Genomic DNA, 17,086 nt, shown 5'->3' on the forward strand with positions numbered 1-17,086 from the left:
TATAATTTTCAAGGGTGAAGGTCCTGAATGTCAAAGACTGTAAAACTAGTTCCTGACTAAAATAGTTGAAAGAGGCCTGACAACATGTGGTTTTGAGCTGAATCCTTTTAACTGAGAAAAAAAAGTGTAACATAAATTGGGGGGTTGGGGGATAGGATTAGATAGGATTCATGAGAATTTCCTTATGTGGATGGTTGTACTGTGGTTACAAAGAAAAATGTCATTGTTTGTAGAAAATATACCCAAAGATGCTCAACATGTGGATAAAGCATATAACTTTTCTTTAAATTTAAAACTATTTCAAAATAAAACATTTAGAAAAAGTTGATGATCATAAATTGAGCTGGGGTCTTCTTAACATTGCTTTATACATTTAACAAATATTTACTGAACATCTACTAAATGCCATGCTATAAATGTTGAAAATGTCAACAAAAGAACACTGTTCTTTGTCTCTCAAGGAATTTATAAGTTAGGGGGATAGGAGTAGCAGGAAAAGGATTAATCAGCCACACACATAAACAATGTAAAATAAAACTGTAAAGAGCACCCCAAAAGGAAAAAAATTACAAGGAACATTTGTCAGGGGGACTAATCTAGTCTAGGGAGTCAGGAAAGACTTCCCCAGAGTTAAGGAACAGCTCAGCTCAACTTTGAGGTATGGAATGGGGAGTGGAAATGCTACAGACTAGACTCCAAAATTCTACTTTGTTGCCTGGTTCCAAATACGTTCGATGTATGTAAGAAAGTGTTTAAAAATCCTCACATATCTATGAGAGATGGAGACCAGGAGAGAATAAAAGAGAAGCTTGCTACTAAAACTCCAAGTCACTAAAATGCAAGACTGCCATCTAGCGTTCATTTGAGCAAATTCCTTTCAAGTAATTGGGGGGGGTGAAAGGGAGAGATGGATTGAAACGGATATAGCACTATATATATAGTGACATAAATTCTCAAATTCAGCATTCCAAAGACAGTATTCGATTTACAATTAAGAACACAGTAAGAAATACAAATATTTTAAAATTGCTTAACTTTAAGATCATTCATTTAAGAGAAAACTAAGTATTCAATAAAATCACCTAAAGAAATGAAAAGGAAAGGCTGGGTGCAATGGCCCACACCTGTAATCCCAGCACTTTGGGAGGCTGAGGCAAGAGGATTTCAAGGCCAGGAGTTCAAGACCAAACTGGACAAAATAACGAGGCCTATCTCTACAAGAAATAAAAAAATTAGCATGGTGGTACGCGCCTGTAGTCCCAGCTACTTGGGAGGCTGAGCCAGGAAGATCGCTTGTGCCCAGGAACCTCTATTGTGCACATTTTCTAGAACCTAACACTTAAATACTCCCCTAACCAGCAAGCCCCAATCAAAAAAAGAAAAAAAATTACAGACAATAAGCTACTCTCCTGATTAATACTATACTTCCTCATTTCAATCAAGTATGACAATTAAAAAAATACTTCCAGCTGAAGTATTTGAAGTTTCCCCTGCAAATATTTTCTTTAGTCATCAGCACCATCCCTGAAATGAATTTAAAATGGAACTGAGGACCACAATATTAACTACGTCGCTAGTCATAACCGCTTACAATGTCGAATTCTAGTTTATCAAAATAGAATGGTTGGTCCCATTGATAAAATGGTCCCATTCTTCTTCTAATTCTATTGATGTTAAACCAAGATTCACTATCTGTCGTATTAACCTAACATTTAAATGATAGTTTCATAAAAAATCATATCTACCTAAACAGCTCCTTTATATCTTCTACTAACTTCCTAGTTAAATACTTACAAATATATGTAAATAAAAGAAAACTCATAATAGACAATTTCTTTTCAGAATCTGAAAGGAATCTCTACTAAATTTAAGGCAGATGGAACAAGACTGAGAAACATCCAGTGCAGAATATGTGTTATGATCTATTTCTTGTGGGCGTTTTTGCATTTTATATTTTGGGTCCCACAGCTAAAAGAAGTATCACACTACACCTTGAAGTTCCTTAAAGAACAACAAATAAAGAGAATAATAAAGATGCATAAAAATAGAAAGCATAAAAAACCAAAATATCAATTATAAGAAGAATTTTAAATAGGGTAAAATCATCTATTAAAAAAACAAAGGGTTGAACAACAAAATCCAATCTCCATTTATGAAAAAAATAGGCAAAGATAACATCAAACAAATTCAAACCAAGGCAATATAAAAACAGAATCCAGGGCAAAATATACTGAATGGGATAAATGTGATTATTACAAAAGGAACATAGGAAGGGTATGTGCAAAAAGAGCATGGGAAAGTAACAAACTTCTATGTGCCCAACAACACTGCATTATAATAGGAAAAAATGTTTTTTTTAATGAGGGCTTGACAGAAACACAACAGAACTAAAAAAATGTTATTTTTTTTTTTAGTCTTAGAAGGATAAAGAAAGAAGACAAAAAACAAACAAGGATACAGAAAACTGAATAAATTTATAATAATAAATGTGAAATAATAAGATTTCTGTGTGTCTACCCTCTGCCCCAAGTTCCTGGAAGTCCCTTAAAGAATAACAAATAAAGAGAACAATAAGGAAGCACAAAAATGTAAAGCATAAAAAACATATCAATTATAAGAAGAATTTTAAATAGGTTAAAATCATCTATAAAAAGCAAAGGGTCAAACAACAAAATCTAGCCCCTGAAACAGAGTTCCTAAAACTCTTCTACTCTCCTGAGTGACGGGGATGCTAATAGCATCTTTTGTCCTAATACTTGGTCTTTGACTCCATTTCCTAAAACCCTTGTCATTTCCTAAGCAACAGAGGTAGCTAGGAGCATCTTTTGTTACAATATTTGGTCTTTGACCCTGGTTCCTGACAAAGCCTAAATCTCTTGCAATTCCCTGTGATATAAACACCTTCTATGCTAATGAAGTGACTCTTGGTGGGCTCCGAGATAGGGGCTTGCCACCAGAAAGACTAAGTCACGATTAGAAGCTTGGAACTTTCAGCCTCAGCCATTAGTCATCCTGAAAGGAAGAGAAAGGAGCTGGATATTGAGTTAATTATCAATCATATGTACATGATGAAGCCGCCATAAAAACCTTTAAAGGCCAGGGCTCAGAGAGCTTCTGAGTTGGTGAAGGCATGCACGTGCCAGAAGGGTGGTACCCCAACTTCATGGGGAAAAAAGCTCCTGTACTCAAGCCCCTTCTGGACCTCCTTGCCCTATGGATCCCTTCATCTAGCTGTTCATCTGAATCCTTAATCATATTCTTTACGATAAACTGGCAATCGTTAAGTTAATGTTTCCCTGAGTTCTGTGAGCTGTCATACCAAATTATCAAACCTAAGAAAGGGTCATAGGAACCCTTGATTTGTAGCCAAGTAGGACAGAAATGTGGTGACCTGGGGACCCACTTATGCTTGACTTGCATCTGAACTGAGGGGAAGACTTGGGAGACTGAGTTAATCCATGCGGTCTGCACTAACTCCAGGTACATAGTGTCACAAAAGAATTGTAAGACACCCAGTTGGTGTCTGGAGAGTAGGAGAACTGGAATGTGTGGGGAAAATCCTCACACATTTGGGCACAGAAGTGTTGGAAGGGTGAGTAGTTGGAAGGAAAACAGCTGGTTTTTCCTCTTTACTGAAACAATGTATATTAAATTATGTTGCCTACAAAGGACATATATTTTCCAAGTGCCCATGAAAACAAAAACTGACCCAATATTAAGGCGTAAAAAACTACTGCAAATTATAACACCTACAACTGTGAACAAAATGGATTAAAATTTGAAAGTAATGAGAAAAGTTTTAAGAAAAATAATTCAACCAACTCAAAATATAACAAACTCTTTCCTAAGTAATTCTAAAGGATACCAGTACTACATACAATTAGAAGCAATATAGAAAATAACAAGGAGATATTAATATTAAAATTTTGGGTGGGCTATAGAATTAAGTTGTAATCAAGAGCAAATCTAAAACTTAAATGCTTTGATCATCAAACAAAATAAATTTAATAAACCAGAACTTATAAAAAAAAATCAACCTTTGAGGAGGTAAAGGAAGAAATTAATAAACAAAAAAACAAAGGAAATAAATGAAACTAAGACCCAGGTTTTTAAAATAAAAATAAAACAACAAAAAAAAAATTATCTTTTAAATACAAAAAAAGAAAGAAAAAACAAAGCAAGGGAACAAGCAAGTATACATGTTGCAGATATCATATACAAACCTCTGGTACTTAATTTTGAAAATCTAAATGTCACTAATATTAAAAAATATAAATTATCAAGACTGCCTCAATAAAAAATAGAAAATCAGACTACACTGAGTTATAGAAAAATCTGAAAAAGTTATCCAGAAGTACCCTCTCTTAACCAATTAAAGGGCACAAAATCAAAAAGTTTTAGAGGTACATTCTTTCCAAATTTCATGAAAACATAGAGATGTTTTTTAAACTGCTCCAGAACACAGGGTGGAGAAATAAAAGCCTTTTCATTTAAGTGTTCAAAGTTAGCATCACCTGCTTCCAAAATACAACAAAGCCCTCCAAAAAAGGAAACTGACTTGTCTAACTTATGACCAATTATGTAAAACCACTAAACAAAATACTAACAAATTAAAACTAGTTATATATTAAAAGAGCAATTCACATGGCCAAGCAGACTTATTCCTAAATTCCAAGGATTGCTTAATATTAGTAATAGTATTAACATAATACAACACATCAACAGGTCATAGCATTATATGGTCACATTACATTCACTGATAAATGCAAAAAATAAAATAATTCTGATTTTTAAAACTTAGTAAAAATAGAAATTCTTTACTGTGAGAAAGAACATGTATCTCTAGAGTTAATATGCTTAATGTAAATATTAACAACATTCCTACTAAAATCAAAATAAAACAAGGATGCCAATGTCCCTTTTTTATTTTAAACATTCTCAAAGTTCTATACAAAAATAGTGAAAGAGGCCGGGTGCCATGGCTCACACCTGTAATCCTAGCACTCTGGGAGGCCGAGGCAGGTGGATCGTTTGAGCTCAGGAGCTTGAGACCAGCCTGAACAAGAGCGAGACCCCATCTCTACTGAAAGTGGAAAGAAATTGGCTGGACAACTAAAATATATAGAAAAAATTAGCCAGGCATGGTGGTACATGCCCATAGTCCCAGCTACTCAGGAAGCTGAGGCAGGAGGATTGCTTGAGCCCAGGAGTTTGAGGTTCCTATGAGCTAAGCTGATGCCACAGCACTCTAGCCCAGGCAACAGAGTGAGACTGTCTCAAAAAAACAAACAAACAAACAGTGAAAGATACATAATACAACCATGAATAACAAAAATTCTAGATACCTACCAAGAAAAACCAAAGTATCAACTGAGAAACAAAACTAATAAAAAGTTCAGTAGGGAGGTTGATCTTCAAGTACATATATAAAAATCAATAGTTTTCTTAATTACAAGTAATAACAAGTTTGAAAATAGGGATGAGTACTCTTTCATAATAGAAATAAACAAAAAGTACATTAAAAACTTAAGAAAAATGGCAAACAGAAATGTATGAAACTCACAAAAAGAAAACTAAAAAACTTAGGTGAGGACATAAACAGCTTGAATAAACCAAACAACACACCTGCTTCTAAGTAGTAAGACAATATAAAAAATTTTCTCTCCCCCAAACTATTCTATAGATTTCATGCAATGGAAATTTTTGGTAATTGATACAATTATTGTGAATCATATTCAGAATAAGCTATTTAGAAAATACAGAAAATTTTAATTGTTTTAAAAAAAACAGTACAAGATGTTAAACTATATTATAAAATCAAAATAATTAAACAACAAAGGATGGTAGAGCAACAAACAGCCCCCAAACAACTACTAGTGTAGAGTTAGGACCACAGCTTGGGAAAACTGTGGTGTTTCAAACCAACGGGGACGTATAATATGACTAAGAGGTTAAATAAGTCAACTCATACTCAAAAAGTGAGGATTTACTAATACAAGCAAGTTATGGTGATACCTTATCAACCAGGTCTTAATCTGTTTTTACTAACCTGACCATTTTCTGTAACAGCCAAAACAGAGCAATGATGTATAATGGCTTCTGAGCCACATTTCCCACCTTTGTTTTATTAGTGGATCAGGTATACAGCTGCAAATGAATTGTAAATGTGAAATGTTTGACTAAGAACCCAATAAATTCATCCATGACATTTTAAAACCCTCTTTGGAGAAAGAATGAATTCAGTTGTAGCTACTTAACTACTAAGAATAGGATTAAGTTAAATCTCAATTCACAGAAAATACCAAAATAAATCCGGATGGATGATGTTAAATATAAACACTGAAAACATAAGTATCAAATGCACTTCAAAAAGGCTAAACTAATTTAATACTTCTACCAGCACAGCACTATAGTACCCATTTTCCCTAGTCTTCAGCAACATATGTTCATTTTCTCTGAGAAATTCTACTTCTAAGAATTCATGGCAAAGCAATAATCAGAAACATACACAAAAACAAATAATTAAGGATATCCACTGCAAGACAGCTTATAATTTTGAAATGTCAAAAAAGACTTAAATCTTCATCAATCTGTTACCATTTAAATAATTTATTGTGGAATAATTTATCAGGGGCATATTACATAGACATTACTAATGATGTTGCCAAATACTATTTAATGGGATGGAATTTTTTTTTTTTTACAAATTATTGTTATAAAAAATGTGGTATTACACATGAGTTTTCATACTGTAATCCCAAATCCGTAAAAGAGTAAAATTTAATTTTAAAATTATGTGAATGTGAATAAGTTTAAGGATAGATAATAAAATACTAAACAATGGTTTTTCTGGATGCTCTCTTTCTTTCCTAGAGTTTTTCTCTAAGCTGTTTTCAATTCACTGAATTTCCCATATGAAATATCCATTGTTTTATACTGCATTTATACCTGGCATATAGATATTCCACTTTCATGAATTTATAAACTAAACAGTTATACAACACACATATTTTAGTATAATAATTTTACCTTGGCAATATTTAAAATAGAAAATAATTCAAAAACTTAAATGTCTAACAAAGAAAGGTTTGGATAAATTATAGTATCTCTAAACTAAACAGTTATACAACACACATATTTTAGTATAATAATTTTACCTTGGCAATATTTAAAATAGAAAATAATTTAAAAACTTAAATGTCTAACAAAGAAAGGTTTGGATAAATTATAGTATGTCATTAAAACTCTTTCAGAGGAATATTTAATGACCAGAAAAAATGCTGCAATATTTGATTAAAATATGGAATATGAAACTGTATGAGTTATGAGCCATAATTTTAAAAAATTAATTTTAAAAAATAAATATATAAGCATGCATATATAGAAATCATACATTACATTATAAAAAAGGCTATGTAAGGCTATAAAATAAATACATAACTATGTGTATGCAGAAATCATACACTGCATTATAAAAAAGGCTATATAAGAAGCAACAAATGTTAAAGTGATTATCTCTGGATGATGCATTGTCAATGGTTTTATTTTCTTCCTAACACCATTCCGTTTTCCAAATTCTCTACAAATTGAGTTTGGAAAGTGTGACATATATATAAGAATATCTAAAGGAGAAGGGGGAAGGAGGAGAGGAAATTTAAAAATAAAGCAGCCATCTGTCCCATTGCTTTGATTTAGTTTTAATTACAGAATTTTATTCATTTTAAAATTTCAAATGACACTAAAGGAAGAGATTATTTTATCTATCACATGGAGGTATACGTTTTTTTAAAAATGAAGAAGCATTGCTCCAGAATGTATGTTGTTAATTTAAAATTTTAAAATATTTAATGAAGTTTAAAGTGTTAAAACTACTATTTTTAAGTAAATAAATAAATATAGTTCGTAAAAATGCCATCTACTTGTAGCACTATTTGAAAATTATATTGACTATCGTATCAGGAATAAACATGCCTTTATATTCTACTCTTAAGGAGCACCCAAAATACAAATAAAATTACATTTAATTAATTGTTCTTTTCTTTTCTAAAAATATTATGTTAGCATCATACATACTAAGTTAAATGTAGAAATCACTACATTTCTTTACTTATTTTGATAATACTTTGAGTTTTTATTAAGGTAATTTTTAAGCTTACTGTATATGAAAGCAAGGGTCAACAAACAAATGTTTCCAAGAAATATCACACTCGATAATTAGTAGTTATATACTAAAATCACAAAAATAAAGAATGTGATATTCTGTGACTTCAAAAAAGAAAAAAGAATGTGAAATAGACTATATCAAGAATATTCATATCACTGTTAATGTAAACTAATATACTCACTGAAGCTTTAGTCAAAATATACATGTTTAAAAGGGTAAAATATTTAAAAATTAAATTACTTGAAACATTTTAAAATCTGTGAAAAGTGTTTATAAACAAACTGGACATTATGCTACCTAATCTTCCTATAATTATTACATTAAATAAATAAAACTGACTAAAGCTTTTATCCCATACATCTGAAGTAATTCTAAAGGATATGATTTCCTATTTCCCACATAAATAGTGATGATTGGGAACAACTTCTTCAACTACTGAAAGCTTTAATTTTCAGAAATGTCCCCTTAAAGAGCATCATTATATTCACGGTTTTAATAACTCAGGGGATTTATATGAAACAGATCATATAGTATCTCCTGTCTCAATTGTTAAAAGCTTTTCAATCTTTACAACAAATGATTGAGACCTCTGAGATTTTATAACTTGTCATACATAATGCTTCTCCTCCACCCTCAAGGTAAGTTTTTTTTGTATGCCAGAAAAAAATTTTCGTTTACAGAAAAAATTTTCCATTTTTACATTAAATACTTGAAATCTGATGTTTTGATTTTAAAATGCTGATACGAAGTTCATACAATTATATTATCTTCCACAGACATAATGTCTGACTACTAAGTGTCTGACAATATCCCTTAGTTTTGTATTTATTAAAGTGCTCTACACAAAAACCTTAAATGAGACTATATTTTTAAGATTTTTGCTAATACAACAGCATAGATTTTTTTCATTGTCTCATGAGAAAAACAGTACAGAAAACCAATGAGACAAAATGCTGGTTCTTTGAAAACGTCAGTAAAATGCATAACCCTCTCACTAGACTGACAAAGAAAAGGAAGATACAAATTATCATTAGCAGGAATGAAACAAAGCAGGGGTCCCCAACCTTTTTGGTACCAGGGATCGGTTTCAAGGAAGCCAGTTTTTCCATGGACTGTGGTGGAGTTGGGGGGAGGATGGTTTGGGATGATTCAAGCACATTACATTTATTGTGCAATCAAACCTCTCTAATGATAACCTGTATTTGCAGCCACTCCCCAGCACTAGCATCACTGCTTCAGCTCCACCTCAGATCATCAGGCATTAGGTTCTTATAAGGAGCATGCAACCTAGATTCCTCATGTGTACAGTTTATAGTAGAGTTCACACTCCTAAGAGAATCTAACGCTGCTGCTGATCTGATAGGAAGCGGGGCTTATGCAGTGATGGGGAGCAGCTGTAAATACAGATGAAGCTTCACTGGCTCCCCCACCGCTCACCTCCTACTATGCAGCCCGGCTCCTAACAAGCCACGGACCGTTACCTGTCTATAACCCAGAGGTCGGGGACCACAGAAATAGAGGATATCACCACAGACCCTGCAGACATCAAAAAGTTAGTAAAAACACTATAAATAACTCCATACATACATTTGACAACTTAGAAAAAAATGGACCAATTCCTAAAAAGCACAAAGTACCACACTTCACTCAAGATGAAAGAGATCATCTGAACAGCCCTAAAACTATTGAAGAAATTAAATTTCCAGTTTAAAGACTACTTAAAAAGAAAATCTCCAGATTCAGATGGTTTCACTGGAGAATTCTATCAAACATTTAAGAATTAACATCAATTCTACACAAGCACTTCTAGAAAATAAGAGGGAACATTTCTCAATTCATTTTGTGAAATCATTATTACCATAATATCAAAATCAGATACAACAGGAAAAAATAAAAATAAAAAACTATACATCAATATCCCTCCTGAGTATAAATATTAAAATTGTTAACAAAATACTAGATATTATACACAATGACCAAGTGGGGTTTATTCCACAAATAAAAAAGTCTGTTTCAATATTCTAAAAATCAACCAATGTAATACACCATATTAATAGGCTAAAGAAGAAAAATCACACAATCAGATGGAGCCACTGGAACACACATAATAAACCTTTAATTTAATTCACCTTGGATGAAATCAACCATACCCATTAAATTTTAAAGAGCTTGCCTACACAAAAGTAACTATTTCACCAACAAGTCAAAGCTTAACCTATTTCAAATGTTGCACAATAAACATCTGAATTTTGAGAATTAGAGAAAACAAAAGAATACAGTGAAACATTAAAAAATATTGATAATTTTTTTAAACTTCTTTTCTATAGTTAAGATGCCTGCATGCCCTCTTAATTGGGAAAATAAATTGTCTTACCATAATTAAACTGACTGTTGGACTTTTCACAGTTAATGATGTTAAACCTGTAAGCAACACCTGGCCGCATTCCACTGACTTCAAAGTAAAACCACTGATGATAATGATTGCTGTTTATATCTGAGTTCAGAATAAGATCATATTCATTTCTGAAAATAGAAGATAAAGAAACCTGATGAAGATTAGGAAAATAACTATGCACACACAAAATGAGAAAATCTTAAGTAACTTACTTTCTAATTTGAATTACTTTACGCAGATTCCCAGATTCAAATTTGGAGTTAAACTTCAAAATATCGCCTTCTTCTGGAATGATATAACTAAATAAAATTTTTTAAAGTAAGTATATTAAAATATATTGCATTTAAATAGATGCAAAAAAATAAATAAAACCACACTATGGATTAAAAATACATTATTATTGCCACATTACATTCCTCATTACTTTTAAGCCAAAGAATATAAAAGCACAAAGCAAAGTACAAAATCTGGCTAACATTTATAGACAAAAAAATCGTAATTACAATTAGAGACTTGTTCCTATGTTTATACTGATATACTAATAACAACTTTTGCCTCACTGAATAAATGTCATCTCTAAAATATTGATTATTATATAGAAAACAACAGACTTTTTTACAACTGCACATGACCTGTATTGAGTAGCAATAATTCTATTATACTAAACCATGCAGTTCTCAGGCGAATAGATTATTTTCAATTTAGAGAGCCAAATCATCTATTATCTTATTTAATTAGCATCAAAAAGGAACAAGTACTATCCTCATTTTATACATTCATTATTTTAGTAAGTAAATATCCAGCGCCTACTAGGTACCAGATAACTGTTTTAGTTATTTGTGGGTTTGGTTCCCTCACTGAATACAAATTCTTGCTCTTTAGGAAGTTATATTCCAATAGGAGAAAATTAAGACTCCAAGAAATTCAATGATTTTTGTCTAAAGTCATTTCACAGTTAGAAATAGCACTGGTATGCCACACTTAGGGTTCTTAAGTTTCTGTTTTTACCACTTCTGCCTGTTTTATCAGACAAAGAATTATAAATGTTAAAATAACTAAGATAATAAATAAGGTAGATGTTTCTTCTCTTTTATAAGAATGTTATTTCAAATTCAGTCATTAGCTTTGTTACAGCTTTTGCTCATCTCTAACAAAGCCTTTAAGAAGTATTTTATATCCTCCAAATATGACCAGTAAAACATGAAATTTCCCCAAAATATCCACCCACAGAGGAATAACTGAATTTCTCATTTGAGAAAGCAGACAACTAAATAATAGTCATATTCAATATATGTAACTTTCATTTATTTACTTATATTTAAAACCTAAAATGTGATGATATCAGTGATAATCCTAAATAGTAATCGACTAACACACCAAGGATCACAAACAAATGGCTTCAGAACTCAGGCAGGTAACTTGAACGACTGAAGCAGACTGTAGGCAGGAACAAACAAGAGGGAGTAGTGGGGACTGCACAGAATTACCACATGTTCCTTCTAAAGGGATGACAATCTGTTTGTTGTCTTAAGGATATAAAGGCTCAATACAAGCCAGCATGTGAAAAGTCCACTCTCTTAAGTGGAAGTAATTTCAGTTTTTTAAAAACACAGCATCAGTTTGTAACCTTTATCTCAAACCCATCAAAAATCCACCTAAAAACAAACAAAAGCATGTGATATATTTAATTAAAGTAAATAAATGTGATCTACCATTACCATTACATCCCTGCAAAAGGATGACAATATAGTGAGGAGAAACTAGGTGGAAGTTAACTACAATTTTTTAATCTTTTAGAAATAACACTGAAATTTTACAGTAAAAATAAAACTAATAAAAGTTTTTAAAAATGAGACTTACTTTGGGTTATCTAAGTCATATACCACTCGATCTATGATATCACTCTGATGTATTAGTCTCTCAATATCTTGGGCAATTTTTGTCCTGGAATCATAAAAGAGAAGTTTGACCAAAATTCATTATTATATGCCAGTGCACAACCTTCTTCAAAATAAGTTTTAAATCAAAAAAGTATAAAATGATAAAAATTCTTAAAATCAAAACATTCTGTATTTTGCATACAAAAAATATATCAACACATAACGAGCAAGACAAAAATCAGTATTTATCAGAGTCTGAGTTCTAGAAAATAACCATGTAGAACACAGCCACAATTCTAAGAGTTTAAAAAAATAAAATAAAAATCTTGAATGTCTATGGTATGGATTCACTATTTAATATTTAACCCTTAAGTAAATTAATTCTGTATACATGATAGCAGCATGTTAGAAATGGTAAAGATATGAGTAGCCAAAGATTATACAAGAAGGAGATTTTTTTTTTTAAAAAAAAACCTATCTAGCTGGAATTTAGCTAAAATGCAATTGGCAGTTGGTTTACATGTTCTGCAGGATCTCCCCTCTCTTTTGTGATGGGAAAGGAAAGGTGAAGGGGAGGGAAACACCTGTTTCAGGGAATGGAAAGTGATCCCTGAGACCCCAAAATTATCTAGGCCTGATCTCTCCCTGAATCAGTCCAACAAAATGGACACTAGCTAACTGGAAAATTCCTACAATCCCTGCCACTGTCCTAGAAGACAGTCATGCACAGAACCCACAATCTTCCCCATCAATATCTGCCAAAAAAGACAACCACTACCAAGTGGCACCAAACTGTAGCCAAACAAAAGGGATTTGGATACTAAAGCCAGATTGCCTGGAGCTCCAAGCAGACTGGCCACAGAGTCCTGATAATGTTAATACATAACTACTCTCATTGTATAACTTATTCCTAAACAGGAAGTTGATTGTAATAACTCATTTAAATTTCAAGTTTGTACATTTCAGCTAAAGATAGGTAATGCAGATTAGAACTATGGTTTGTAGATTTATTGAGAGCAGAGAGAGAAAGTGTGCCAAAATGATTATGATAAAATCTCAAGAATGCACTAAACACTGATGTCTTAACTTCAGACAAATATGAAACTAGTCTCCTGTACAAAGATATTTTTCTGTGATCAAATGATACTAACTCTTACATAGTTTAGAAATATATCTAACATCACAGTATAACCTTAAATTCAAAATGAGTCAAGAACATATCCTAATAGAAGAATTAAAAATTATCAGGAAAATATCAAAAGGTAAGATAGTTAAAACATATGAACAAAGAATACTAGAAAAAAGAAAAAGTGCAATGCTAAAATTCTTAATCACCTAAACAGTTAAGCATAAATTACTCTTAATTTTATTCTACAAAAAATAACATTACTGACAAAGTAGTCGATCAGGAAAAAAAAGACCCAGTATCAGAGCAGTAAGCTATAAATTCTCGATTTAAGTTTAATGTCATTAACTTTAAAATGCCAAATTCTTTCTAAAGAAACAAACTCTTTCTTTAAAAAGCTAGCAATTATAAGAATACATAAACAAATTCAGAATTTACATTAGACCTTCAACAATGAAGGAGATGGCATTTACATATACTCAAGTATACCACAACCAAAAAAATGTAAGTGTTCAAGTAGGGATGAATGACTAAATATATCCATTTGCCAGAATAATTTATTTATTATTAAGGTTGATAAATACCACAAACATGCAAAAATTAACACTTACAAGGGTTTGTTTTTTGGTTTCTCTTTTTTTTTTTAGGAAAACAGTATGAATAGACTGATTATAACAGCTCGATTCACAGCCACATTCTGTAATGTAAAACAGAGTCAAAAAGCGCAGGCCCTATGGTGGGGGGGGGGTGGACAGGTGCTAAAATTGAGAGAAGCTGACTGGCCGTGCTGCGCAAAACTGAGGAGCACAAGTTCTGTCTAAAAACAACCTGAATACTGCCAAGCAGGAAACGGAAGTAAAGGCAGTCACACCCAACTTTTCAAGAAACACCAGAAACTAGGATTTCTATGTGAAATCTCCCAAATCTTAAATGTGGGCAATCAGTTTTTTAAAAAAACAAATGCTCTGCAAGTTAAGCCAAACTCATATGCAAGTTGAATAAGGCCTCAAGACCACTGTTTTTAAATCTCTGACATTGTAGTTGGGGGGATATAACTGCCCATTTATATTAGACTAGACCTAAAATTAATACTTGAGAGAAATCTTTGCTCTGCCCTAAGCCCTCCTTAATAAAAAGGAAAAACAGTCTTTTATTCAGACATGTATTTGTGTTAAGCAGATCAACTTTTATAAAAGGATGTCAATCCTTCCTTCCTTTACCTCAGCTGCCTATTAAAATATATGGCTTTCCAATCAAAACAAAACAACATATATTTCCAGGTACTCTCAGGGACTATAACCTCAAAATGTTGAAACTGCCATTCAACATTTAACAAGAGACTTGGCTCAGAAAAAAATCATTTATGCATGCAGGGCAGTCTGGAAAATGTGCAGCCCTTTCAGTCAGTACTCTAAGGAACATGTGATATGTGTAACAAAACTATACTTTGTTAGATATTCAACCACAGAGCAACACTGTAAGAAACAATTTAGTAAACCTCATGGCTATATTCATTATGGACATTGTGGGAAATGTTCATTATATAACAGTATTCTGTGAGGATCCATATTATCTATATCTTCTATAAAAAAAGATCCAAGATGTTCTTCTTTACAGAGCGTATGATGATATAACCGCATACATGTGATCACTACATATACATGATTAACAGGATAGGCTCATGATCTAGACCAGGGTTTAACTCTTGGCTCTGCCTAGCAGTGTAACCTTGGATAAGTTACTCAACAATCCTGAGTTTCCACCTATTCTTCTGTAGAATAAGAGAAATAATAGCACCATTCTCATAGAGCTGTTATAGCATTAAATGACATACTTTGTATGCATATATACACTGCATATAAAATGCTTATTACTGCATTGTGTCTGGCCCATAAAAAACATTTAACAGAAGCTGTCTGCTGCTTTTGCTCCTACCAGTACTTTCACTATTGCCTCAATTCCAGAAGTACTTGTGCTTCCCAAGCCTTTCTAAACTTAATATAAAGAAAACTAGGGTTTTGCCTTCCTTCTTTTGCTTTTGCCACAATTCTTCACCTACCTTTAAATTTAAAATTTCTTTGGAGGTAATATACTGACATTGTACAAAAAATCAAATATGACATAAAAACAAAATGAAAAGTCTCGCTTTCAACACAACCCATATCCTCCATTCACACAACCAGGTAACTGCTTTTATTATTTTTATTCCAGATCTTATTTCATGAAAACACAAATATAGATTGCTTTTCTCTCTTTCTGATACAAAATTTAGAATGTCATAAAACAAGCACCTTCTTTATTTCATTGAATAACACATCATACAGCTCTTTCCATCAGGACATAGAGAACTTTTTGGTTTTCAACCACTGCATAGTATTCATAGAATGGATATACCACAATTTATTTAACTAGTCTCTGACCGACAAGCATTTGAGTTGTTTCCAATCTCAAAACAATGCTGCAATAAAAAACTTTGAACATCATTTCACAAATATGCAAATTACATTTGTGTGCTTGCATACATGCGTGATTTATGAGATAAATACATCTCATAAACTCCCAGATGTGGGATTAACATGTCAAAGGAAATATGTAGACACTGTCAGACTGCCCTCCATAAGGGCTATTATCAATTAACATTCCCAGCCTCAATATATGCTAATGCTTGTTTTCTATAGCCTCATCAACAGAATATGCCATTAAAAGTAGATTTTAGCCAATTTGATATGTGGGAAATGATAGCATTTCTCTTATTTTGAGTGAAGTTGAATATGTTTTTGTGAGTAAGAGTCACTGTATTTCCTTTTTCTTATTTTTCATTTTTGTTTTATTTTGATGAATGTATTTTTTATGTTACTGTGCTATCTACATTGAACTATGAATCTTATAATGGACTGTTTCCCTTCCAAATGAAGTACGGAGTTTTATTTTGCTTTTTTGAGACAGGGTCTTATTCTGTTGCCTGAGCTACAGTGCAGTGAAATGATCATAGCTCACTGCAACCTCAAACTCCCGGGCTCAAGTGATCCTCCTGCCTCAGCCTCCCAAGTAGCTGGGACTACAGGCACACACCACCATGCCTGGCTAATTTTTCTATTTTTAGTAGAGGCGGAGTCTCACCACGTTGCTCAGGCTGGTCTCAAACCCCGGGCCTTGAAAGATCCTACCACGTTGGCCTCCCAAAGTGCTATGATTAGAGGCATTAGCCACTGTTGTTGGCCTTAATGAAGGTGCATTCATTTTATACTGAACTTTCTTTTATTAAAAAGATCAGTGATTGCACATAAGGATGATAGCTACATAGTAGAAATTCAAAATAACAATATTTTCACTGCATAATTTTAAGGAGTCTAATGCTTCCTTTTTCTGAAAGTGACAAAACAGTAACTCCTCATTAATCTTGACATCATTAATTTATAATGCTACTGCATTCAGAAAGGGACAGGGCTAAAGTTGGCAAATAATTCACAAAATGTTCACCATTTGCTCAAAAAATAAGATGCAGAAGATTAGGAAAATAA

At 32.5% G+C, this 17,086-nt stretch overlaps 1 protein-coding gene across 3 annotated transcripts in view; it reads right to left on the reverse strand.

Annotated features, from left to right (window-relative positions):
• The window catches only part of AGTPBP1 (ATP/GTP binding carboxypeptidase 1), a 169,247-nt gene that overhangs the window by 49,201 nt on the left and 102,960 nt on the right, over positions 1–17,086 (reverse strand). For all 3 annotated transcript variants that reach the window (XM_045562705.1, XM_045562707.1, XM_045562706.1), the window contains exons 15-17: positions 12,420–12,503; positions 10,772–10,858; positions 10,539–10,687 (exon numbers count right to left, since the gene is read on the reverse strand). In XM_045562705.1, the coding sequence (XP_045418661.1) occupies positions 10,539–10,687; positions 10,772–10,858; positions 12,420–12,503 (320 nt within the window). The remainder of the gene's footprint in view (positions 1–10,538; positions 10,688–10,771; positions 10,859–12,419; positions 12,504–17,086) is intronic.

Source organism: Lemur catta, chromosome 10, assembly GCF_020740605.2.
Source record: "Lemur catta isolate mLemCat1 chromosome 10, mLemCat1.pri, whole genome shotgun sequence".
In the NCBI taxonomy this organism is placed as follows: Eukaryota; Metazoa; Chordata; class Mammalia; order Primates; family Lemuridae; genus Lemur; species Lemur catta.